The sequence below is a fragment of the Ornithodoros turicata genome, chromosome 10 (genome assembly GCF_037126465.1).
Source record: "Ornithodoros turicata isolate Travis chromosome 10, ASM3712646v1, whole genome shotgun sequence".
Taxonomy (NCBI): Eukaryota; Metazoa; Arthropoda; class Arachnida; order Ixodida; family Argasidae; genus Ornithodoros; species Ornithodoros turicata.
The window spans coordinates 26,894,220-26,919,814 of NC_088210.1; the positions used below are offsets into that span (position 1 = coordinate 26,894,220).

Consider the following 25,595-nt stretch of genomic DNA (forward strand, 5'->3'; position numbering starts at 1 on the left):
CAGTGGTTTATAAAAAATTGATCCCTGGGGTGTGTCGGGTTCCGCAGCAAGGGGGGGGGGGGGGGGGAGAGAAAACGTCACGACAAGCAGGCTACTCCCACAAATGTTTATGCTCCTTGACGAAATATTGCGTAATCTCACAAAATTTTAGGGGGTGTCTTCCAGATTTGGGGATGTTAGGAGTGACCTAGATAAATCACTAGTGACAGTGCTCACACGACACCCCATGCTATAGGAGAACCACATTCACCCACGACACATTGTCTGCGCTTCGCGCTCCACAGCGTTTCGAACTGTATTCAGGAGCGTAAACGTAACGTGGTAACGTAATTACCTTCGCTTCCGCAGATAAAGCGATTCCTTTCAAATCCACCCTGTATTACGCTCTACCACTAATCTTCCGCTGTGTGCCGCTTCGGCGCAGTCCTTCCAGAACCGCATTGTTTCTAAGCAGCTCTTGCAAACTACTCCGCCGCACATTAAATATCCCAGTCTGGTATTCAGTGTGCTCACATTGCCGAAACCAGCGAGACAGCTGATATGGATGCGAATGTACAGACACCACGCAGCAACACTGACAGAAACAAATATATCTCTACGTGAAAAATAAATTAGCTCTTTCATTCATCATCCTTAAATCCATTTTTCTACCAGCATCATATGTTACCTTCATGCTACTTGCGTGTCATGTATACATGTACGTATTGGTGACGGGAAAGAAATTTAATTATAGAGGATGAAGCATCTCAAAACAATTTTAAAGAACGACGAGCTTTCGTAAAAAGTATGCGGTTACTCAGGTGATCAAAATTGAGGATATAGCGAAATATATAGCAAACAAGAGTAAGAGAAGAGATTTGCGAGGTCACGCGTGTGGATATAGGGAAAAGTGTTAAGCATAGGTGATAGGAACAGCGCTGCCTGTTAGACATAGAGGCCCTTCTACGTGGTAAAGGGGGCCAGTATAGGTACTGGGGCCACGAGATTCGGAAGCCTGATTCTAAGACGATAATATTTACGTATGTGCTAAAACTATCACGAGGAAGTTTTAAATGTGAAGATGCGGGAGTATCTTTCGAGGTAATCTTTCGCGCATGAAATTCGAACATCAACAAGGGGACCTGAAGGAAGGGCTCCTTTCGACTTCAACAATAATATAACGTGTCATTCTGCGTTACAAAAACATGCCAATGACTGGTATGCGAGAGCAAACACAATAAAAAAATATTATAATTTATAGGCATATAACAAATTAGGTGGACACTCCGCCAGGAAAGGGCGTCCCTCTCCAAGGTGACCTCAAGGAATCGCCCGCAGTTGGCAGGTAAAGGGCGGGGAGGAAAGGGGAGAGGACCATTGCTCCTATCTTCATTACTGCCACTTTCCAACTTGCTCAGTCAACTTTCCGTTTCCTTTGCACAAAAACTGCGCCGCCAGTGCAGATATGTCACCTCTGCACGCTTCTCTGCTGCCGCAAGCCAAGTCGGCTGTGTTGTCGTCTTTTTTAAGCGCGTGTCTCCTGGCTGTGTCGAACACTCCGCCCGATACGTACTACGAAGCGGAAACCTTGAGGGAGGAATATGATTTTATAGTTGGTAAGTAGGTATAGTTCATTAATTTTTAGCTCTGGCTTGGGCCTTATACGGCACTGCTACGCTTGGTGTATACCTTCTCAGGGTGCGTGTCGGTACGTGCAGCGTGTATAATAGCGCACATTTCGGTGCAGTCGGTAGCGGATCAGCAGGAAGCGTTGTTGCGAACAGACTGAGCGCAATTCCTGACGTCACCGTCCTACTGATTGAGGCTGGAGGAGCCCCCGATGTTCTGACGGAGGTCCCGTTCTTGGCTGCTCTTCAGTTGGGAGGCAAATACGACTGGAAGTACGAGACGGTCCCTCAAGAAAACGCCTGTCTTGGTCTCAAAGAGAAGGTAACACACTTCGTGCGGGTGTACATGAATAATCACATGCGGGAAGTGCACATGTTTCTTATTTATGCATCACTTGACATGCCTCGGAAGTTATTCCTCATGGTGTCTTTCAATATCGTTGGTGTTACATTCCATACCTTAGCCTCTATCTGACTTTCTCTAGCCTTTAAGAGCAGGTAAATAACCTCACATACGAATACTTGTAAATCTTAAACATATTCCGTTTTATCTTTTTTCCTCATAAGGGTGCTGTGTTTCAGTAGAAGTGCGTTAGGGGACTGCGCAACCCCTCTAGTGCCCATGCTTCCAGTTTGTGAAGGCTGTGCCCAGATACGGAGGGCATGAAATAAAGAGAAAGGAAGTTTGAGGTGGACCACGTGTTTGGCGACTCACGTGAGGTGTGCACCTCAGCTCACGCAAAAAAGACGTACCGTCACAGCGCATGTCCTGTGTAAACCTTTTTGCACCGCTTTATCACAGTGACGCACTTGGCAACGTGGTGACTAGGAACGAGGTTAGTCCTCCGAAAAACAGTGTTCGGTCTTCCTTCCTTCGTGTCAAAAGATATGAAATTCGTGGTAAAATATTGGAGTACAACATTTCATACGCCTTTCATTTCTTCAAACAGTTTACCCTTGTTGTTTTTGCTACCTCTCTAATGCGCGGAACGCTGTCTGTACGAGAGAGAACAGCGAATGAGTTCCCCGAACTCAGGAACTCATTCGTTGGGCGAATACCACTCGCATGTATTGCGCTTTGATTTCACCGAGTGACACTAAACGGATATCATTCTACGCGAATGCCATTTGCTGGGAATAACATTCAGCTTGCCGTGTGATGGGTATTCTATCGTAACCATATACAGTGACGCAATCTTACATTTAAGATCTCACTGTCCCGTCACTGTAATGCCCATTACAAACGACTCTTCGTGATTTTGTAACACTTAACACCCAACAGAGAAGCAGATGGACAAGAGGCAAGGTACTCGGAGGAACAAGCGTCCTCAACGGCATGGTCTATGTTCGAGGGAACAAAGAGGATTACGAGGGATGGGTAGAAAACTTTGGTGCAACAGGATGGTCTTACGAAGACGTGCTTCCTTATTTCAAGGAAATTGAGACGTTCTACGTGCCTGAGTACGCCAACAACGGTAAGAACGTGCCGTACTGCTTGAGACACATTTGTCTGTGTTTGGGCCTCCAGCCCGGATGGAGGAATGATCCCCTATCGGCGGCGTGGAGCACGGAAGAGCTATATACTAAGATCGAGTAAGAGGAGGGGCCAGCAGGCAGTGGAGACGGTGCGGGCGTTACAGGCAGACGAAGCCCAAGTACCTCTCCCGATTGGTGACGCTGCATGGGTCGCGCGACCACCACTCGGAAACAATTTTGGAATATAGCTCCTTTGCGCAGCACTTCCGATAGGGGATCTTTACGCCACGACCTGAAGATTAGAGACGAGTGTGTTGCAAGCAGCACTGTTCCACACAGCTAAGTCTTTTCCGAAAGACAGTGTGCGCATGCCAGTGCAAGTGCAAGTGGGAGTAATGGGTGCAGTGGGCCAGTGCCAGTGGGTGTAGACCCCATGTAGGCGACGATACACTCTTAAAAATGAACTTCACCGCATAGCACGCTCCTAGCCAACCATAATCTCGAATGATATCGTTATCTGCCCTGATTTGTTGAAAACGGGAGGCGTACGCCTTTTTTGTGACACTTATGCTGTTCATAATTGTCACAAAAAAGGCGTACGCCTACCGTTTTCAACAAATCAGGGCAGATAACGATATCATTCGAGATTATGGTTGGCTAGGAGCGTGCTATGCGGTGAAGTTCATTTTTAAGAGTGTATGGCAAATCAGGAATACTAAGTGGAACAGAAGAGGAGAAATGTCAATAAAACAAGCTAAGCGCATATTGAATGTGACTGTACAGCAGCTAAATGTTAATCCCAGTCGAAAACGTAACCTTTACTTTATCCGTAACGGCAATATCGAAAACTGGCAACATAGGTGACCATGTCAACGTATGAGAAAGCGTGCAGTAGATCGGTTTAGGTGCTTAATCAAGCAGCATGCAGATACGAACAAAGCAATCCGACCGACGTAATCCGCAAATGCGTTCTTTCTGCTTTCGTTAATGTTGATTGTTGAATAATTTTGCCGTCTGCATTCAAACAACAGGTTACCATGGGAACGACGGTGAGGTGGCTGTTGGTTACGCGCCCTACCACACTAAAGCGAGCGAAGCGTTCTTAGACGGCATGGCAGAACTTGGATACCAGTATGTCGACTACAATGGTCCATCACAAATAGGTAATGGTCACGTGCACATTTAGATTAGATTAGGTATGTAATCTTCAGCAGCACGGAAAGATATTTCTTCAGAAACGTAATGATGTCCATCGTGTTACGGTAAACGGAAAACCAGGAAGCGCTAAGTTCTTGTTTCCTTATCGAGCGGTGAGTTTAATTTTCTCATTTGTTCTGTTGAAGAAAACATGTAAACCAGAAATCAACATCGTTGGTAAAAACTGACCCAAACAAAAAAAGCGGCAACCACCGCTGCCGCTGTTGTTCTTCCGAGGCACGTGACGCCAACGTCATCGCCAACGTGACTCTCAGAAATGACCAATCTGCATCTCGCGAATTTTTCTTGTTTTTTCGCTTCATCTCGCGCCAAGACAGGGAGAAACACTTGCGGCGCGCGCTGGGTTTTAGGCGATGCGACGTACGTACAGGACAGGATCTTCAGGAAATTGGGCCTTTAACAGCTTGTCGCTGCAAAATACCCGATCTTCAGTGCCACACCCTCAACGAATTAACCTCATCTTTTTTTAGTCATCTTCTTCTTTAATCGATCTCATCCTTCTTTCACCGTTTGTTAATTTACCCTTATTTCATACCTAATTGGTTTCTTTCCTTTTTATTTTTTATTCTTCCATTTATTTTTACTTTTTCTTTGCGGAATAGCAACCCAACGTCCCGTTTGGCTGACCTTTCCTCCCGTTTTTTCTTTGTTGTAATAAGTATATCCCCCCCCCCCCCATCTAAAGAAGTCCAGACTACATTTCAGAGCAGTAACGTATTTTGTGCTATTGCCTCTTTTGAGCTGCGACGCTCAAGAAGCAAGCTACGGCTGACTGTTGGCAACACTGTTGGAAGCAGTGAATGAACAGCCAATTTCAGGCGGGAGAGCTTTAAGGCGGTGCATCACCACCGACGCTCTATGGGAATCCCCATACATTTTTCAACTCCCGTAGCGCCGCGAAAATTTGGTTGATCTCCGTGCAACTGCTTTTAAATGGAAGAGGATGCTTATATCTAGTGCCTGATCGAAGCAGATTTTGCGTTTTAGACTCAGAAATTTTTATATCGTCGTCGAAAGGTTTGGGAAAAGCTATATTTCGAGATTCCGCCCGCTTACAAAATAGAGCCGCCCAAAATCGAAAATCTGGCTCGATCACGCACTAGAAAAACATATCAAGAACCAATACCAACAAAAAGATTTCATCTATGTTAAGCCGTTGACTCGGCACACGAGTTTTTGTCAGGTATGGTCATCCGTGGAGTATGCCGCTTCAGAATGGGCAGCGCAGTGCTGCCATCTCCCATGGAGGGTATCGTCACAAGACACAACAATTTGAGCGCTGGAAATGCTATACCGCTGCACGTGCAGGTGGACGACGAGGCCGACGTTGACTGTGACGCAGGAGCACGAGCACACGCAGCTTAGCCCTGCCGCAAATACGTGAACGGACTATACTATACATGAGCTGTTCATTCATCGATGTTTATTTTCTCGGGGGGGGGGGGGAGGGGCGGGGGAGGGCATGATCGTGGCATGTCATTCCCCCATATAACGCCACCGGGACGATCGCGTTTAGCCTCACTTCATTGGAAATTGTGTATTAAAAACAGGAATGCAAGAAAAAATTCGGAGCACCAGTCAGCTATCGTATAAAGGAAACATTTGAAGCAAAGCCATTGCGGACAGGCACGAAAGCTTCTGGCTGTTTGAGACATGGAAATAATTCATGAGTGCAGAACAGGGTTGCGCACTCAGATCACACTGGAGATCACTGAGTCACTTAGTCACTGAGATCACACTAAGTCGTGTTGCAGGCAATGCTCGCAGCTTGTTGATGAATGTTGACAATAACGCCGCCGAGCACTTCAATTCCGTTATCGCGAAGTTTGTTGGGGGAAAGCGGATCAACTTCTGTCAGCGGCGGTCTTTCCAAACACGTGCATTTGCCGCAGCCGTATCAGTGAACTCACGTGAAGGTTTGCATATCGTGTGCACAAGGAGATGTGTCAAACAAAGCCAGGGAAGTACACTTTGAGCCTTCAAAAACGTTGTAATGCACGTGAACAGGCAAGGGCCAAGCGCCGTCTCAACACCAAAGCCAAGAAGGCCAGCCTTCCAGCCCTGTGTAAGAAGCCCGAGCGCCGAATTGCTGACTATGGGGAACAAGCGCAAAGACCAGACATGGAGCCAACGTCCTTCGCAACGGCATGCATCGACTACAAAAAATTGATTGAGCTCTCAAAGGAGGAGCATGCCGCATTACAGGAAGACACCGTAGAGCAGTCGCTGAGCCTCCGGTGGAAACAAGAAAGGAGAAAGCGGCTTACGGCGTCTTTTTTTGGTAGAGTACGCAGAATGCGCCGCGCTACAAGTGCTTTAGTTACATGTCAGTATTTTGGGCTTTAGTTACATGTGAATATTGTGGGCTTTAGTTACGTCTGTCTGTCACTAATGCACCTGTTCAGTAGCTTAAAGGCGCTCGGAAACCATCACCCATCGTTGTGCACTTGCGGACATGAAAGTCGTTTCTGAACGCAGAAAAGGATTGCGCAGTGAACTAACACTGCAGTGCAAAATGTACAGACTTTAGGTGTGGCTGACACTGAGCGTCCACCAAGCATCGGACAAGATCATATGGACGTGAACATCGCTGTAGTTTTGGGAGTCCTCTCTAGTGGAGCCCGATATTGAGCCCATGCTCAGTTCTGTGCTGCGCTGAACATGCCTTGTATAGTGACCGGAACATTCGCGAAATATCAGGACCAACTGGCGGACGGTAGCAAGCGTACAGGACAGAGTCACGTACCGGAACTGAGGAAGTGCGGTCTGTGGAAGTGCACTTTTGGAGAGGTTACGTATAACCAACCGGCAGTACTGCCTCTTCGTTGTAGGTACTGGACGACGCCTTGCGGAACGAGAAAAGGGTGGTGTACGTACCTTGCGCGAATTTATAACGACTACCTCCTGCTAGAGCTTGTTGACCCTCGCTATCCTCGAAGCATGCGAATTAGAGTTCCCGATTACAGAAGGACGTACGCCAGGCCAGAACAATTGTAATCAGTGTGCCGTGCGGTTTTTGCTAATCGAGACAAGGTCGTGATGTCGGCAGCCACGACGAGGACGAAAAAGAAAGCTAGAGAGGATTTCTGGAAGTTCCTGCGCGGATAGGCAAGATGACACTCACAATGACAATTTGTTATGAAATGCTCTCACTCCGAGATCCAGACTGACAGAACCACGAGCTGAAGGTCACTTCCAGACGAATGGGACATCAGAGACCCAGTTCGCGGCGTGCTGATCTGTGCTTGGGCGAAGTCTGGGGCAGCGATTAGTGACGACCAGGATGAGCACAACAGACCCGAATTTTAGAGACGACCAAACTGGAAACCTCCATTCGCACTTTACGTTCCAATCAGCTGTATGGTCCAGGCAGACACATTTTTCTCCTCTACCCTGCTTTTCTTCCCTTTTCTTCTTCTCTTTTACCTTTTTCCTCCTTCTCCACTGATGTCCAAGGATATGGGAAACGTTATGCAGCCTCTTTGCAGTTTTATTTCATTTCCGCTGACTGTGCAAGTAAATGAAGCGTTTTGCGCCACCACAACGTGGTCTGAAATTTGTAAGCCCAGGGTGACAGAAAATAACAAAAACAGGTTGCGGCTTCGTTTCGCAATTTCCGCGTAATGTCGGTAGGCTATAACATGCCGACACCAACGTGTTTCAACCGCGTCGTGTCCAACCTAGCTTTTTTTGTGTGTTACGAGGAATTTCATTTATTATATGCGAAAGCATTGCAGAAATCACACGAAACGACTGGTGACTAACCCTTCGCCCGAGAACAACACAGCACAGAACAGCAACAGATCGACGAAGAAGTTCAGGAGACAGCTGGACAGCCTGTGCGCATTCAAAAGCCGCGCCACTAATTGTTCCGTCTGGATGAGCGCGATATGCGTGTTTACAGTGTTGGACTTGGCATGGGTGAGCACGAGCGGTCATATGTTTGCACAAGATTTCGCTTGACCCGTCGCGCGCCAAGAGAAAACAAAAATAACACAAAAGGAAGACGTTACATCAGCGGTACCGTATTTCCAAGCAAGCGCCAAAATGTTGTGAAGCGGTGTCTGCGCGAACCATTTCGCTCGCTGCGCCATCCCTCGGACTCAAAGGCAGGACTCACAGGACTCAAAGGCAGTACATCGTAATGATTCCAAGTGAGACCAAAATGTCTGGGAAGTGTTTTGTTGTAGCGACACACGCAATATCCTCGCTCTCAATTAGCAAAAAAAAAGGAAAAAAAAGAAGCAAACGTACAATACACGAGCGGTAACCCAAAAGGACCCTAGCTGTGACCATCACAAACACGATGACATATCTCCAGAGCATTCTTTTATCAGATTTAGCTTTTTTTTTCCTTTACGGACACTTGGATGATACTTCTGACATGTATTTTTCTTCCATCGACAATGTCGTTGCCTCGCGACGTAAACCCCCAATTATTATATTATCTTCCATCGACAATGTAAACGGATCTCTTTTTGACCATCTGTGTGATGTCTATAGGCTTCAGCGAACATCCTGTTCTTACGTCAATGTCATGTTCCTTAGGATACTCAAGAGTTCAACTGAACACCAAAGACGGCAAGCGAGTTAGTTCAAGCAAGGCATTCATTCTTCCGATTGTAAAGGAAAGGCCAAACTTGGACATTACTTTGGCAAGCCTCGCAACGAAGGTAAATTTCACGTTCACTAAACTGAAACTGGTGCAACCCTGCTGTCGTATCATTAAACTTCTATGAGTTGGGTACGCACATCGCGTGGGTTGGTCATTCAATTAACTCATGTCCATTCTATTGATCAAGCTTCGAACCACAATGCAGGCTCGCTAAATGTCACACTTTGCCTTCAGATTGAATTCGATGGAAAACGTGCAGTCGGCGTTCGCTTCGAAAAGCTTGGAACCCAGCACTTTGCTCAAGCTACAAGAGAAGTGATTCTCTCTTCTGGAGCCCTCAATTCTCCTCAGCTGCTGATGCTGTCAGGTGTGGGACCGAAGGAGCATCTTGAGGAACATAAGGCAAGGGCTAAGGGTTTGCAAGTTGCAGCACATGTAGTGCACGTTGAAAAGAGTAAAAGAATAGTTGCAGTAGCTTACTGCTTTGCAGGGGATAAAACCCAGGACAACCACAACAACCAGAGATATATAATGATGATGACGTGAGGTGTTGAATTCATGAAGCAACCAATTGTATTCCGGTATCCTACCCCATTTCATTTTGAACAACGGATTTCTGTATTTGGTCATTAGTTTTCATCAGGATGTCTGGGACAGCTAATTTTCGCACATCATCACATCGATTCAGTCGTTATTCTTCTTCACCTTGACTTCAACACTTGGACAAGGTCGTAGAAGTACAGTTTTTTTCTTTTTAAGTCGACGAATGGATTAAACCGATCTACAAGCATGATATGAATGTCGAGTCCTGTCACCCCAGGATGCAGATCGGTGCAGCAGCCACGTAGTACAGACTGGAACGCAATATGCGTTACATGGTCTTCCCCAGGCATATTTGGGTGCATCACAATACTCCCGGGGCCCAAGCACTACCATAATATTAATACAGTAGTAAGATTATGGTATTTTGTGTTGCTAGACAACTATGACCATGAGTGACGGCGGCAGATAGAGCGACAGAGCTGGATGAATAGAGATCGAAAATGAAAAATAAAGAGGTAGATTGCGCCAGTGCGACCAGCTGCTCCGAGACGCTTGGTGTACCGACAGAGCTATGCAGTACCGGTTCAATATATTCAGCTTTTGGTGTTCCCTTTACTAGATCCCTGTACTGGCGGATCTTCCTGTTGGGCAAAACCTTCAAGATCATATTTTCATTGGCGGGCTAGCGGCAACTTTGGAAGAGGACGCCGAACTGCAGCCTGACGACCCTTCAGCGATGACCGCATATTGCAGTGACAATGACGGTAAGCGCGGGACTACGTGTAGTGTTATGGTAAATGGACCTTCAGGAGATATGAGGACCTTCAAACAGATGAACGCACCTTTCGCACCCCCCCCCCCCCAATAACGCCGCGAGTACGAACGAATAGACTTACTAAGACCATGCAGACACCGCACTTCAAAAAATGTATGAGAATGTTTTAATGCCCTGTCTGGTCTATCTGTGTTACTGTAATTTAGAGCTTTAACGCTTCTAGGGCCTTACTCAGTACCAGCCGGCATCGAAGGCATTGCCTTTATGAGAACACCAATCTCAAACAACACTTTGGAGCATCCCGATACTCAGTTCCTCTTCTTTGGAATATCTCCGGCGTCTGAACCGGGAGAGCTCTTCCACAAGGCCCTGGGCTACAAGGATGAGGTAAGTAGCTACATACAACCTGCAAGCTAATTATAATACAGATAACCAAGGAAACAGCTCGAAAGGGGATAAAGTGCAATTGGCAAGGTTCTCAAGTTGTAGCTAGAGTGAACGATGAGTTGTTCCATCCAACGATTCCAGGACTGGAAGACCTCGAGAACGTCAAGGACTCCAACCCCAAGTAGGGGAAGAGGGGAAGGGAGTAGGAGACAGAAGAAACGCAATGTTCGAATGATGAAGAGTATCAACATGTGATGATGTAGTATTCCACTACACTACACTACACTACACTACACACTCCATTCCATTACACTACACTACTATACTACACTACTTACTATAGGTTGCTGCGGAGACATGTACACCCTTACTATTATTCATGTTTTCACAGTCCCTAACATTTCCTATTTTTTTCTTTTTCTCAGGTGTACGACACGTACTATTTGCCCAAGAGAGGCCAGCCTGCCATTCAGGTTGCAGGATGCATCAACAAAATCAAGTCCAGGGGCGAGATAAGGCTCCAATCCGCCGACCCGCATGACCCTCCACTCTTTGACCCGAAGTACTTCTCGCATCCAGATGATATTTTGACCGGCATTCAAGGCAAGTTAAAACTACCAGACTACAAAGAGTTATAACCGAGTTTTCATATTTCAGTGGCTCACAAAGCAACAGAAGTGATGCAGTCCAACCCCATGAAGGCCCTCGGAGCAAAACTTTGGGACATTCCGCTACCCGGATGCGAAGACAAGGCCATGTACAGCGACGATTATATGGAGTGTCTCATGCGGCATCTGCTCCATACAGAATGGCACTTCGGTGGTACTTGCGCGATGGGATCACATAACCGTTCCGTCGTTGATCCGCGGTTAAGGTAGGTACTGCGTTAAATAACTATCTTTCTAGTAGCAAAGCAGCGGCTTTAATGACCGTAAACGCTGTTTCATTCATGAAGCAGTCTATGAACCGCCACGCACAATATTTTCGCCGTGCGATGTATTGTCGCTTCGCAATTAAAAAAAAAAAAGGAAAGGCCCGCAAAATGCGGTCGATCGCTTTGCGTATACCGTCAGTAGACTTCGTGCCATGAAGCATGCACGGAGAGCCAATTCAGCCAACACGAGCGGGACTGCAAGCGTCACGAAGTGACGTAGGCTGCCCTCGTTCACTTACGCGCTCTTTTGAAGGAGTGGAAGGTTCGTTGAAGGTGCGCAGATCACAGGCTTCGCGCGCGTCGTTCCGTGGCAAAGGTACATGGTATTTGTTGCACAAGTGCAGCACGTCTCAGCAAAAAAAAAAAGAAAAAAAAGCTTTCATTGCTACTTTAAAAAGTGAAGTAACTCCATTGCTGCCTATAACGTATTATAAGAGTTCCGATGTTACGTTCTGCTGAAAAGTATGCTCTCTAGTGGTTAGCTCGGTAGACATCATTGCAAGAAACTAGGCTTTCCAGCGCCTTGTACAGCAGGAACATAATACGCGATGGAACGAGCTTCTCATAGCCCTTTAAAAGAGCACTGAGGTGTCGGTGATCCACAGAGGGACCGAGATGGCTCTGTTCCGCGCACCTTTGAAAGATCATTCATAATAATGATGACACATTACAGTTTATGTGGGGTCTTCTAAAGTGTCATCACTAACTTTTCATTTGAGCACACATGACAACAACAGCTACGTGCATGACGATCGATCGGATGATGTGCACATGAACTGCAATAACACCGTTCAATTTCTTCACAGAGTGCGTGGCGTGACTAACCTGAGGGTCATAGATGCTTCCATAATGCCTGAGCTGACTACAGGAAACATCAACGCGCCGACAATGATGATTGGAGCTAAAGGAGCTGCGATGGTTCTCGAAGATAATGGACTAACTGGCGATGTTCTGTGCTGAACGAGGCGGTGATCTGAAATAAAGCGAAAACATGCGACAGTGTTTGTTGTGATCCCGTCATTTAAAGTGTGTGATCGGAAGTTATAACACGCGAAGGCTTCTGTGCATTACACTTGCTCCCATTGAAAGCATGAGAAGAGATTATATGTGATGAAAGATGTGATCTGGTATGTATTTGTACTTTCTATGTGTTCCAGCCTCAGAACATGAGTTCTCGTGAGATTGTATATTTTGCTTACTTGCCGCAACAGCGCTCGCCACATTGAACACAATGGGGGGGGGGGGGGGGGGGGGGGGGGGCGATGGCGTCGGATGCAGTGAAGTGTAAAATGTATTGTATGTCTAAGTGTATTCAAATAGCGATTTATAGCACGCACTTCGAAGAATTCGATAGCAATATTGCTTGAATATCTTTGAATCCTCATTCTATACAAACTGTGATGACGACGGTTAACGTCCACCATCATCGGCTAGTGCAGAACGTCCCGGCCGACGGCTAACATAAAAATTACTTCAACTTGGTATTCTACCTTAACTTTTAAGAGATATAACGTTTACTCGAAAATATAGCGGTAACGAATTACACGAGTGGTCCCTATAACGCTACGTTGCGGAGAAGCCGAAGGAGGGAAGGGAATACAGAATACAGACTGTTTCTCGTAGTGGATCATTGTCTGTTTAACAGCTTTTAATCACCGCCACCGCCCGCGCCAGCGTGGCCGGTCAGCGAACTAACGCAGCTTTTTTACGGGGAGTTTCTGGCCTGATGTAACACACGGACGCCGAGAAAGATACACGTTCATGCTGTCATGAGGTGTAACACGCTTGTTCGCCGCTAAATGAGCTGTTTACTACAGCTCTTCATCTGTGAAATAATTCCTTGAATAAAATGGAAAATCTCATTTATATAACGATAAATGGTTCCGCAGGAGGAGTGCGTTCGGAGATCTGTACAACACCCCAACAACTGAAAAACAGGAAGGTTGTGAAACGTTCACAAATCCCTGAAACGTGACCCAGCAAGCAGCTGCTTCAGTGCAATGTGATGCAAACAGTGCTCCCTGCAGGCACGTGCATTAGCGTTTGCTTTTTTTTCTTGCGCTCTCCAGTTGGCTGACATGCCCAGGAATCCACCTCTGTGCCACAAACGGGAGTGAACGACCTGCAACAGCCCTGCAGGCTACTTACGGCGCACTACCGGGATATAGTTGGGTATTGCGTACAGCAATTACCAGATATGTCGACTGGATTTAACGATAGCAGTTGGGTGTAAGGACGAAGTCAGGAAGAGATTGTCAAACTGAGCCTACTGCGGACCTAAAGCCTGAATTCCGCGATGTCCCTATTACCGACGGCACTGCTTCCACAATTTCCCGGCTTACCCAAGTCGGCATTTCTGTCGTACATGTACGTCGTTTGCTTTTTCGCATACTCCAACACTCCACCCGACTCGTACTTCGAAACGGGGACTTTGCTGGATGAATATGACTTCATAATCGGTGAGTTGCTGCATTTCTTACACTTCCTGCTAATGAAGTAGGTCTTCAGTACGAATCTCAGAACTGCACGTATAGTGGACATTTATCGAACATGCCACGCAGTCGGTAGCGGATCAGCAGGAAGCATCGTGGCGAATAGACTGAGCGCTGCTGCCGACGTCAGCGTTCTGGTGATCGAGGCTGGAGGTGCCCCGGATGCTATGACCGAGATCCCGTTTTTGGCTGCTCTTCAATTATGGGGCAAATACGACTGGAAGTATGAAACGGTCCCGCAACGAAACGCTTGCCTCGGTCTAATTGAACAGGTATGTCACAAAAAGCGCCCCAGAGAGGTGAATTGAAGTGAGACAGGCATTTCGTGTAATGGTAACCTTGAAAGTGCACTGTACCGGAATCGCCCAATAGAGGAGCAGATGGATAAGAGGAAAAGTACTGGGAGGCACAGGCACCATCAACGGCATGTTGCATGTAAGGGGAAACAGGGAGGACTTCGACGGCTGGGTGACAAACTATGGCGCTACGGGATGGTCTTTTGAAGAGGTGCTTCCCTATTTCAAGAGCATCGAGACGTTCTACGTGCCCGAGTACGCTAACAACGGTAAGGTCCGGAGAACGTGCATATATCTAGAACAATCCGTACGTGTAGAATAGTTAACAACATCGCAGTTAAGAAATGGCTTTCGAAAGGCTGGTGTCTCTTTGCGTGGCATATATTGTATGTCATTCAATTCACGCTCTGTTTCTCTTCTAACCTGCACAATCTCAACATCTTGAGGACATGCACTTAATCAACAGGTTACCACGGACATCAGGGTGAGCTCCCAATAGGCTACGCACCCAGCCAATCCGTGGCAAGCAAGGCGTACCTGGAGGGATGGCGACAACTGGGATATCGTAGCGTCGACTACAACGGTCCGTCCCAAATAGGTAATGTCCAAAGAACAACAACAACGACGACGACAAGGATATACACGAAATGACGATGAAAGAGGAAATTGCCACTTAATTTCTACAGTATGTGATATGCTGAAGGTAACGCGTGAGACGCGTCAGCAACGCGGTTTCAGAAAGCCTACCAGGACAGAGAATATTTGAGGGAACGGGACATTTGAACTATTTTCTCATATAAACTGTACTCACTCGTTAGTTGGCTCCTGTTTGTTTGTTTGCTTTTTATATCTCTTGGACATCAGGGGTTTTATTTGTTTTGCTGTTACGTTTTCCTTTGCATTGTTCTTCTACTATCTCTTCTATTTACCTGCACTGTAATTTTTCGATCGATCAATGGGCAACCGCCTACTGAACACTAAACACATAGAAACCATATGAGTGAATGTTGGAACTAAGTATAAAGATTCATCTTAGGTTTCCACACAGCAGTGTGGCTGCGGATATGATCATGACTCGAGGAACCACATCAAAGTCCAGAGAGCTATTGCTGGCCTTACTATGTCACAGAGACTAACACTATTCCAGGGGGGACCACGACACTATTCCCAAGTCGCACAATGTACTGAAAGTGAGTGCATAGGGGTAGATGGGGAGATTAAGGTTGTTTTCTGGACTGACAGGCTACCCCTATGTTCTTGAACTTTCAGTACGTTGTGTTCCTTTTGCTGGTTCTTTATCTTATCTTTGCTGGGCCACAAAAATGAAACATATCTTCGTTCACTAATCGTAATCAGCGAAAACAGTGTGGAGTTCTTATTGTATTCTTCTGCGTATTTTGCATGTGCCGTGGTACGACGTGCAGTGCTTCTAGTATTTCTTAGTCCTGTTCCAAAAGTATGGTAGACCTGTGTGCTGACATGACAGTCCTTTCCTCGTTCAGGGTACTCGAGACCCCAAGTAAACAACGCCAACGGCAGAAGAGTTAGCTCGAGCACGGCATTCATCCTTCCAATAGTGAAGGAACGACCCAACCTGCACATCACTTTGCGAAGCTTAGCAACAAAGGTAAATCTAAGCATTTATTCTACCTGGAGTCACTGAATAACTTCGCTCAGAGTATCGCATTCCTATGCCGACAGACGTCTGGCAACATTGACAGCGCCACTCTCCCATTGGACAAATTCTGCAACTCGGCGGCATTTTGTTGACACGCCAGTGGAACCGCACGCTCTTAAAAACGAACTTGACCCCATAGCACGTCGCCGACCGCGGTCTCTCCGTTTCACCCAGCAAGACTGTGGCCATGGTGTTCACTCGTCGATCATTCACGAGGTTCCCGCTCGACATTGAAGGTTCACCACTGCCATTTGTCCCGTACTGCAAGTACCTGGGCGTGGTACTCGACCGTGACCTTTCCTGGTCTCGCCACATTAAGGCTCTTACAACCAAGATCAACAGTTACGTGGCGGTTCTTCGTTGCCTCGCTGGTTTGCGATGGGGCCCATCCTTTTCTGACCTCCGCCGTGTCCACCAATCCCTCGTGCTGGGTTCTCTCCGGTATAGCCTTCCCATCCTGCACGGTATCAGCCGAAGCAGAAATCGAGATCTGCTCTTTAGCCAAGCCAGGAGCCTCCGCGTCTGCTTGGGAGTCCCTTCGACCACCGAGACATACTCTGTCCTAGCCGAGGCACGTGAACCGTCGATCGATGTTCTGCGGGACGGGGCAACCCTCAGTGTTCTCGCACGGTACCTTACGCGGCACCCTCTCCACTACCTTCGCCACGTCGACGAAGACTGCCCAGCCTCTGACTTCGGTCGTGCTCTCGGTCGCCTCAAAGGGTCCGTCCCTGCACAGTTCTCCCTGCCCTTGCACGCCCCTGCGATGTGGACGCTTGCAAGACCCGAGACCTGTGCCACTATTCCCGGCCTCCAGAGGAAGAACGATGTGCCTGTGACAGTAGCCCGCCAGCTCGCGCTCGAGCATCTCAGTTCGGCCTATCCTCTGAGCCGCGCCATCTATACTGATGGATCGGTAGCGAATGCGTCATCTGCAGCGGCCTGCTACGTCTCGCAGGAAAACCGTGACCTCGCCCTCCGACTTCCCTACACAGTGTCCTCCACGGATGCGGAGCTGCTCGGACTGCTGGCCGCTCTGCGGTATATCGCTGAATCTGTGCCTGATGCGTGGGTCGTCCTCACAGACAGCAAGGCGTCTTTGGCGCTCCTGTCCACATACCACCCGAGTGTCGTGAGCGATCTGCGTACCATGGTACTTCAGGAGTACGCCCAACTCTCCTCGGTCGGCCACCGTATCTGCCTTCAGTGGGTACCCGGGCATACAGGGCTACACGGCAACACATGTGCTGACGCGGCTGCGAGACGCGCCGCGCTTGATGCGGCCACGCCGGTGCCCCTACTACCGCTCCCGGTGTCTGCGTGCCGCCTGCTTATACGGCGTCTCTGCGGCGACGGCACCCGCCAGTTTCTTGTAGACGCTATCCGACCTAATGCGTTCCTGCAGTCCATCGACCCCTCACTGGAGTTTGTCATCGGCTGCCGCTGTACCCGCGAGGAGGAGACCCTTCTACATCGTCTCCGGCTGAACGTTGCCCTCACCCGTTCACTCCTGTTCAAAATGGGCCGCGTCTCATCTCCCACTTGCCCCTGCTGCGGTGTAGAAGACGATATTTCTCATCAGCTCCTCCACTGTCAGCGTCACCACCATCATCGGGCCGTGCTCTGGCAACATCTCTCAGAGCTTGGGTGCACGGACGGACGGACAGACGTTTCCCTCGCAACACTCCTTGGCCCTGTGCAGCGAGCTAACCAGTGGAGAGTCACAAAAGCGGTGCTCCGCTTTCTGCGTAACACGGGTCTCCTGGGCTCCCTGTGAGCCCTGAGTTTCTCTCTCGGCCCAGTGGGCAGTCACCACAGCGCTCCTCCTTCGAACAATGTCAACGCCTTGTGATTGTGTGACTGTGTGTGTGACTTTTCAGTTTTAGTTTTGTGTTTTAGTTTGGTTTTTCTTTTCCTTTTCTCTTCTTCTTTTTCTTTCTTCTTTTCCTTTTCGTTTCTTCTTTTTCTTTCTTCTTTTCATTTCTTCTCCTTTCCTTTTCCTTTGCTTTCTTCTTCTCCTTTTCTTTTCTTACTTTTCCTTTCTTCCCCTTTTCTCCTTCTTTCTTCCCCTTTTCTTTTCTTATTTTTCTTTTCGTCCCCTTTTCTTTCCTTCCCCTTCCCTTGCCTTTTTTGTTTGGAATAGCAAGCCGACCTTCGTCTGGCTGACCTTTCCTTTCTTTTTCTTAATAAACATATCCCCCCCCCCCCCCATAGCACGCTCCAAGCCAAGTATCATTCCTACACTCTAAAAGCTGAACTTCACCGCATAGCACTCTCTGTGCCAACCAGTGCCACGAATGATCGGGTTATCGCTTCTGATTCGAGGAAAGAGGGCGGCGTACGCCTTTTTGTGTAAATTATCATGTATCCAAATTGACACAAAAAGGCGTACGCCCAACCCCCCTTCTCTCTCTCTCTCTCTCTTCGAATGGGAAGCGATAACCCTATCATTCGCAGCAATGTTTGGCGCAGAGCGTGCTATGTGGTGAAGTTCAGTTTTTCGACTGTAGTGCGTCGTTCTCGCGCCTGATTTGTTGAAAACAGGAGGCGTACGCCTTTTTTGTACAAATTATGTACTGCATAAGCGGTGCAAAAAAGATGTACGCCTCCCGTTTTCAACAAATCAGGGGAGAGACCGATGTAGACAACGAGATTTGGCCGAGGCAGACCAACAATTAGGGACGACACAGACAAGTAAGCCTCAAACGCCCAGAAATTAACGAAATGCAAACAAATCTGTCAGGGAAATGTCTTTTCCCTGAGTTGTTTGCATTTCGAGAGACCGATGTTATTGGGGATGATCGTTGGCTACACTCTTAAAGGTGAACTTCGCCTCATAGCACGCTGTTAACCAACCATCATCTCAAATGATATCCTTATCTACCCTGATTTGTTGAAAACTTGAGCCAAGGCTTGGGCTAGGCCAAATCTTGGGCTATACTCTTAAAAATGAACTTCGCCACATAGCACGCTCCTAGCCAACCATCATCCCGGGTGATATCGTTCCCTTCCTTGATTTGTTGAAAACGGGAGGCGTACGCCTTTTCGTGACACTTATGCAGAAATGTTAATTGTCACAAAAAGGCGTACGCCTCCCGTTTTTCACAAATCATGCGAGAGAACGATGTCACTCGGGATGATGGTTGGCTTGGAGCGTGCTATGAGGTGAAGTGTATTTTTAAGAGTGTAGGAGCGTGCTATGCGGTGAAGTTCATTTTTAAGACTACACTCTTAAAAATGAACTTCACCGCACAGCACGCTCCTAGCCAACCATCATCTCAAATGATATCGTTATCTGCCCTGATTTGTTGAAAACGGGAGGCGTACACCTTTTCTGTGACAATTATGAACAGCATAAGTGTCACAAAAAAGGTGTACGGCATGGCGGATACCGGAAAAGTGCGCGCGCTGTTGCTAAGAGACGGACGCTAGATCTGGCGGTGACGTCAGCTACTCTTGGAGAATCCGAAACTATCAATTATCCACTTCTTTTGCTTCCGTAGCCGACTTAAAATAAACGTAAATCCGCCCCTGTCGCGGTGTGTACAACCGGCGTACACGTATGCGGGTGTCATATCCAGCTGTGTGCGAAAAATTTACTAGAGCGTGCAGTGAGTGAATGTGCTCCATATACGGGCACGTGCCACACACGGCAACAAAGCGACGACAGTGGCATTGCATTCATCTCTATGAAATTGAGAAGTAAAGTGAGACAATCACACACGTCTACTTCGTCGTGAGTGGGAGAGTTGAGAGTGTTGTCATCCACGAAACGTCGTCGCCAACACACGCTGTGCCGTAATTTTTCTGTTACATTTTTTTTTCTGTTGAACAGTAAAACTTGTACTTTCATTTAGTTGTTGCCATTGATGCGATAATTGATCATTAAACGGTGAGAGTGGTGTTCGCAGAGAGGCAGCTTGATGAGCAAAGCTTGGGGTGTCGTGAGTTGCACGCAATTGAGCAGCTGTTTCCCTATCGATCAGATGTAATCAACTGTATCCCAAGCAGCACAATGTACTGAAAGTAGAGTGCAATAGGGGTGGACGGTATGTGTCTTATCAATGTTCTTTAGTTTCACGAGTCTTTTCAAGGCCTTCCACCTACCCGTCCACCCCTATTGCACTCGACTTTCAGTACATTGTGCTGCTTGGGATACCTTGTCTTGAATGTTTATCAAATGAACCGATAAGCTCGCCACAGATTGCACATTCTTCTTAGATTCAGTTCGAAGGAAACCGTGCAGTCGGAGTTCATTTTGCTAAGCTTGGAGTTCCACACTTCGCCCGAGCAAGAAGAGAGGTGATCCTCTCAGCTGGTGCTATCGGTTCACCTCAATTGCTGATGTTATCTGGCGTGGGCCCCAAGGAGCATCTCGAACAGTTTCAGGTAAGCGGCAAGATATGGCATTCGTTTTGCACCTAAGAAATTCCACCGCCAATTGATCAGGCATGAAAAGGAGAGACCAACCCTGTTTTCTTTCACTTCATAATTTTCGCATGTGCCCGACACCGACAAGGACGATAATTTAGTCTGTGATAAGGGCGCATTGACAAGCGTGCTGGTGGCTATATTATTCAATGACAACTTCTGGGAACGGGGGCTAATTGCGCGAACCACTTCACAGATACCTGTTCTAGCAGACATTCCGGTTGGCGAAAACCTTCAAGATCATGTTATCATTGGCGGGTTGGCATTTACCTTGGAAAAAAATGCTGGGCTCCACCCTGAAGCCTTATCAGCCTATGAGAGCTATTGCTCTCGTGGTACAGGTGAGTGGCAGTTCCTGGGCGCCAGGTTACGTGGAAGATGTTACATGTCAATGACTGACGTTGCGTAGACTTCTTTGATTTTGAAAAAGCGGCTGCATTAATATTATGATCCCCATTTCTAGTGGTGAAGTGTAATCTGCCACCTGCAAACGTGATACTTCAAAGTGTGTTGTGCTTGCACCGCAGGGATCACTTTCGGTTATCAGACCTATACACTCTAAAAACCGAACTTCGCCGTATGGCCCGCTGTGCGCCAACCATTGCCACGAATGATAGGGTTATCGCTTCTGATTCGAAGAGAGAGGGGGGCGTACGTCTTCTTGTGGCAATCTGTATATATGAAAATTGCCACAAAAGGGCGTACGCCCCCCCCCCCCGCCCCCCGCTTCCAACTACAAGCGATAACCCTATCATTCCTGGCAATGATTGGCACACAGTGTGCTATGCGCTGAACTTCTGTTTTTATAGTGTAGTAAAATGAGAATGACTCCCACTCTAAGAAAAAAGAAGTAACTTCAGTCCATTTGGAGACTAGAGGCATTAAACTAAATGGGGGTAATTGCAATGCGGTGAAATAGAAGCTCTTTTTTTTACGTGCTCCCCAATCTACTGTTGTTGTTGTTTTTGTTTACCTTGGAGTGCTGGTATAAGCGCCCTTACTACGCACTTCACAAAAAGTTTTGCTCACAACGTGTCTTAAAATGGGTCAATCGAGCACTCCCCTGTGCACTAGCTGTGGCGTGGTGACTGATGCGTGGTGGTGCTGTGGCGCGGTGAACGTTCCCCACTGCATCCTACACTGCCGGCAACACCTTCTACACCGTGACGCCCTCTGTCGTCGTGTGTCCAAAACAGGTTACAGCACTCTAACATTGGCCATTGGCTACCTTACTGTGTCCCGTTCGCCAGCCGACCCAGCGGGCCGTCGCCACACGCCACTGCGCTCCTCCGCTTTCTCCCACGCTTCGGACCTTGCGAACGCCTTGGGATATTGTGACCTTGTGTGTGTGATTCTTCCTCCTCCTCCTCCTCCTCCCTCTTCTCCTCCTCCTCCTCCTGCTTCTTCTCCTTCCTCCTCAGAGTTGTCAGTTCCTGTTCCTGAGTTGTCTCTTCTTCATCTTCTTCTTCGTCTCTTCTTTTTCTTCTTCTTTTTCTCTTCTCCTCTCTCTCATTTTTTTTTAGGAATAGCAAGCCGACCTCTGCCTGACAGACCCTTTTATTTTTTTAAAAATAAATCTTCATATCCCCTCCCCCCTCCCACCTACGTAGCTCGAACCCAACAGTTCGTTATCTATCACGTCCCTCCTCTTATACGTGGCTTCAACCTAGAAGTGTTAAAGCAGGAGAGTATTGGTGGTTCCATCCGCATAATTCCTGATCCCTCGTTACATTTTATACCACCAGGGCCTTTCTCAGTACCAGCGGGCATTGAAGCTATCTCATTTACGAGGACATCTATCACGAATGACGCCCGTCCGGATGCCGAATACTATTTCTTCGGGATTTCGCCAGCAGGTGTAGGGTCTGAAGAATACCATACCGTGGCACTCGGCTACACCGAAAAGGTAAGTAAATGTCCCTCGAGACAGTAGACAAGCTCCAGTAACATTTCGAAGGAGCACTAGGGTGGTCCCCGAATTTTTTTTATATATTATTATTTTTATTTTTTATTTTTTTCGTTTTTCGGTGCAGAGTGTTTTTCAATGAATAAAATGAGTTCCTGCGAAAGAACGATGACCGGAGGTGACCTACAGGGCAGCCGCGTGATGGGCTCTGTTCCGCACACCTTTCAAAAATCCTTCTCCTCGTGAAAAGAGCGCATCGCAGAACGAGAGGACGTCGTGGCCTACGCTGCTGCTCCCCTCACGTGACCAGTGACGTACTGCGGCACAGCTCAACATTGTATAAGCGGCGCGTGAACTGCGAAGAAAAAAAGAAACAAAGAAGCAAGGCACGCAGCCTTCACCACGTCACGAGAGCATCGTGATGTGACCTGATGTCATGTGATGTGATAAAGAAAAAAAAAATGGGGATGTGAGCATCGTGTCGGCCGTCCGCGGCTGCTTTCTCCGACTGTTTTTTTTTTTTTTTTTGTAACATCGATTGCACAGCTATAACGCACCGCAGAGCGAAAATATCGTGCATGGTGACTCTTGGTGAACAGCTGGACAGACGAGGAAGGTTTTAGAGCGATGTTAATGTGACCTCTTTGCTCCTTTAAGAAATTTGTCTTTGGGGAAATCCACTGCCGTTACAAGTGCCTTAAACATACCTAACATTTAGAGACAATATACTACCGATACTCTCTATCTCCGCCAGAGGAGAGTGTAGTTCACACATTCAGAATGGGCACGCGAGAAGATCGCGGGCGCCATGTTGTCGGGGAAGCAACAATTCGGTCTACAGGTGCGGTACGCGGTGCGGCCGTACTTAACGTTCTGACACGGGGGCGCGCGCCTACTCCGGTCACTACAGAAGGAACGCAGCTAGGGACAAGGGACGACAGACTTCACGCAACAACTTCTTACTCACAACTGACAGAATTCAATGCGACAGAAAACAAGGAAAAACACAAGGGAAGGTGGGCCAATTGTTAGTGGGTTGTCCATCGTCCCTTGTCTCTGGCTGCGTTTCTTCTGCAGCGTGTATTTACCAACTACCCCACATGAACTCGTTACTGCAGTCACAGATGACTAAGTTTAAGGACGGTGTCGATCTGTAGCATACAGTTAACGTGTCCTTAAGTATAGCTCCTCGTTCGGCTGCTGTTGTCTTACATGGTATTGATGTGCTAGTTGGCATGGCTAGTTTTCCTCAACAAAAAGGTTATTTGGCGACCTTCTACGACAACTGCGCATGCGTCGTTCTCTTTCAGGTGTACAGCAAGTACTATCTGCCCAAAAAGGACGAATACGCAGTTCAGGTCTCACCCGGCATCAACGGCCTGAAGTCCAGGGGCGTAATTAAACTCAGGACTACCGATCCATATGATCATCCAATCATAGATCCCAATTACTTCTCTCACCCGGATGATGTACTGATTGCCATTGAAGGTATACAAACGGCGAGAGAAGCTGCAAAGCATGTCACAGAATTGTCTCACCCATTTCGCTTTCAGCATCAAAAATAGCATTACAAGTGATGCAAACCGACGCCATGAAGTCCCTCGGAGCAAGACCTTGGGACATTCCATTGCCCGGATGCGAAGACAAGCTTATGTACAGCGACGAGTATCTCGAGTGTCTCGCACGTCATCTAACCCACACTGAGGGGCACTACGCTGGCACTTGTGCAATGGGGACACACGAGTGCGCAGTGGTCGATCCAAGACTTAGGTGCGTTCAACACTTCTTACGGTCACAGCTACTCAAAATTAACCGAATAAAAAAACTGGGGAAAGTTACGCGCGTCCCTCGATCTTGCTGGCCAGCTGGATATGTGTTTCGTACCTCCCGGAATGCCTGAAGCTGCTCAGTCATCGACAAAGACAACATCCATCTCATGAGGCAGACAATCGTTCGATGTTTCCACCAATGAGCATCCGCCTACTTTATTAATAAAGCGCACCTTTCGTCCCCCAACTGCGCCACCTGTCATGTTGAAGGAGACATCCCGCACTTGCTGCTCCACTGCACCCATTACCACCAACATCGTCTTCTCCTACACTCTTAAAAATGAACTTCACCGCATAGCAGTCTCCTAGCCAACCATCATCTCGAATGATATCGTTATCTGCCCTGATTTGTTGAAAACGAGAGGCGTACGCCTTTTTTGTGACACTTATGCTGTTCATAATTGTCACAGAAAAGGCGCACGTTTTCAACAAATCAGGGCAGATAACGATATTATTCGAGATGATGGTTGATTAGGAGCGTGCTATGCGGTGAAGTTCATTTTTAAGAGTGTACGGTCGCGCATCGCTCGCCTGACGGTTTCGGACTTATCCCTGGCTACGCTGCTAGGCTCCACACGATATAGGCAGGCCGACTAAGGCACTTGTTCAGTTTCTGCGGATCTGTGGCCCTCTGGGTGAACTGTGAACAATTTCGTGTTTCATTTCCTCTTCGTTTGTTTGTTTTCCTTTTTCTTTTCATTTTTCTTCCTTTTCCCCCCTTTTTCTTTCCTGGGAATAGCAAGCCGCCGTAGCAGTAGCTGACCTTTTCCTCCTATTTTTTTGATATAATAATAACATCTCCCCCCCCCCCCCCCGCACGTTGAATGGTCACCAGCGCAATGTCTTCGATGGAACTGATAAATTAAGATGTCAAATTCTGATGTAGTCGCAGTAGTCGCGTGGTGCGAGAGAACGTGTTGGGTTACTTGGGCGGGGTGGCGGTGTTGTGACGGACGGGACATCTAAGAGAAGTCACCTCAATCCCGCCGAAAAATGCACTGTCTGTTAGACGCATCAAGCCCTGCAGCACCACAATGAGTGCCTCTTATCATCTTCTTTCTTACAATACCCAATATCATATATCATCTTATCTTCTTTCTTACATCTTAATCTTCTTTCAAACAAATTAGAAATAAATGTGTGACGCCGTACATTTTTATGTTCTTGCAGAGTTCGCGGTGTTACCCACTTGAGAGTCATCGATGCTTCAGTAATGCCGGAGGTGATTACTGGGAACACGAATGCCCCAGCAATGATGATCGCTGAAAAAGGCTCCGCGATGGTTCTGGAAGATAATGGGTTAACTGAATGTACTCGGTACTTGTATAAGAAATAAAGTGATTCCTTTTCTTTTGTAAAAAAGTGGCATGTACACTCTAAAAACAGAACTCCACCGCATAGAGCACTT

At 47.5% G+C, this 25,595-nt stretch overlaps 1 protein-coding gene across 1 annotated transcript; it reads left to right on the forward strand.

The window, feature by feature from the left end:
- Positions 1-15: 15 nt before the first annotated feature.
- LOC135369775 (uncharacterized) lies at positions 16-25,557 on the forward strand. Its single transcript, XM_064603293.1, has 21 exons — positions 16-1,595; positions 1,727-1,929; positions 2,890-3,082; positions 4,115-4,246; positions 8,850-8,974; positions 9,151-9,318; positions 10,079-10,223; positions 10,458-10,621; positions 11,047-11,224; positions 11,279-11,495; positions 12,362-12,512; positions 14,056-14,319; positions 14,420-14,612; positions 14,810-14,941; positions 15,846-15,970; positions 20,243-20,410; positions 20,649-20,793; positions 22,198-22,358; positions 23,669-23,846; positions 23,912-24,128; positions 25,358-25,557. Exons 1-21 carry the CDS (start codon positions 1,445-1,447, stop codon positions 25,521-25,523), a joined length of 3,576 nt encoding a protein of 1,191 aa, XP_064459363.1. The 5' UTR covers positions 16-1,444; the 3' UTR covers positions 25,524-25,557.
- The last annotated feature ends 38 nt before the right edge of the window (positions 25,558-25,595 follow it).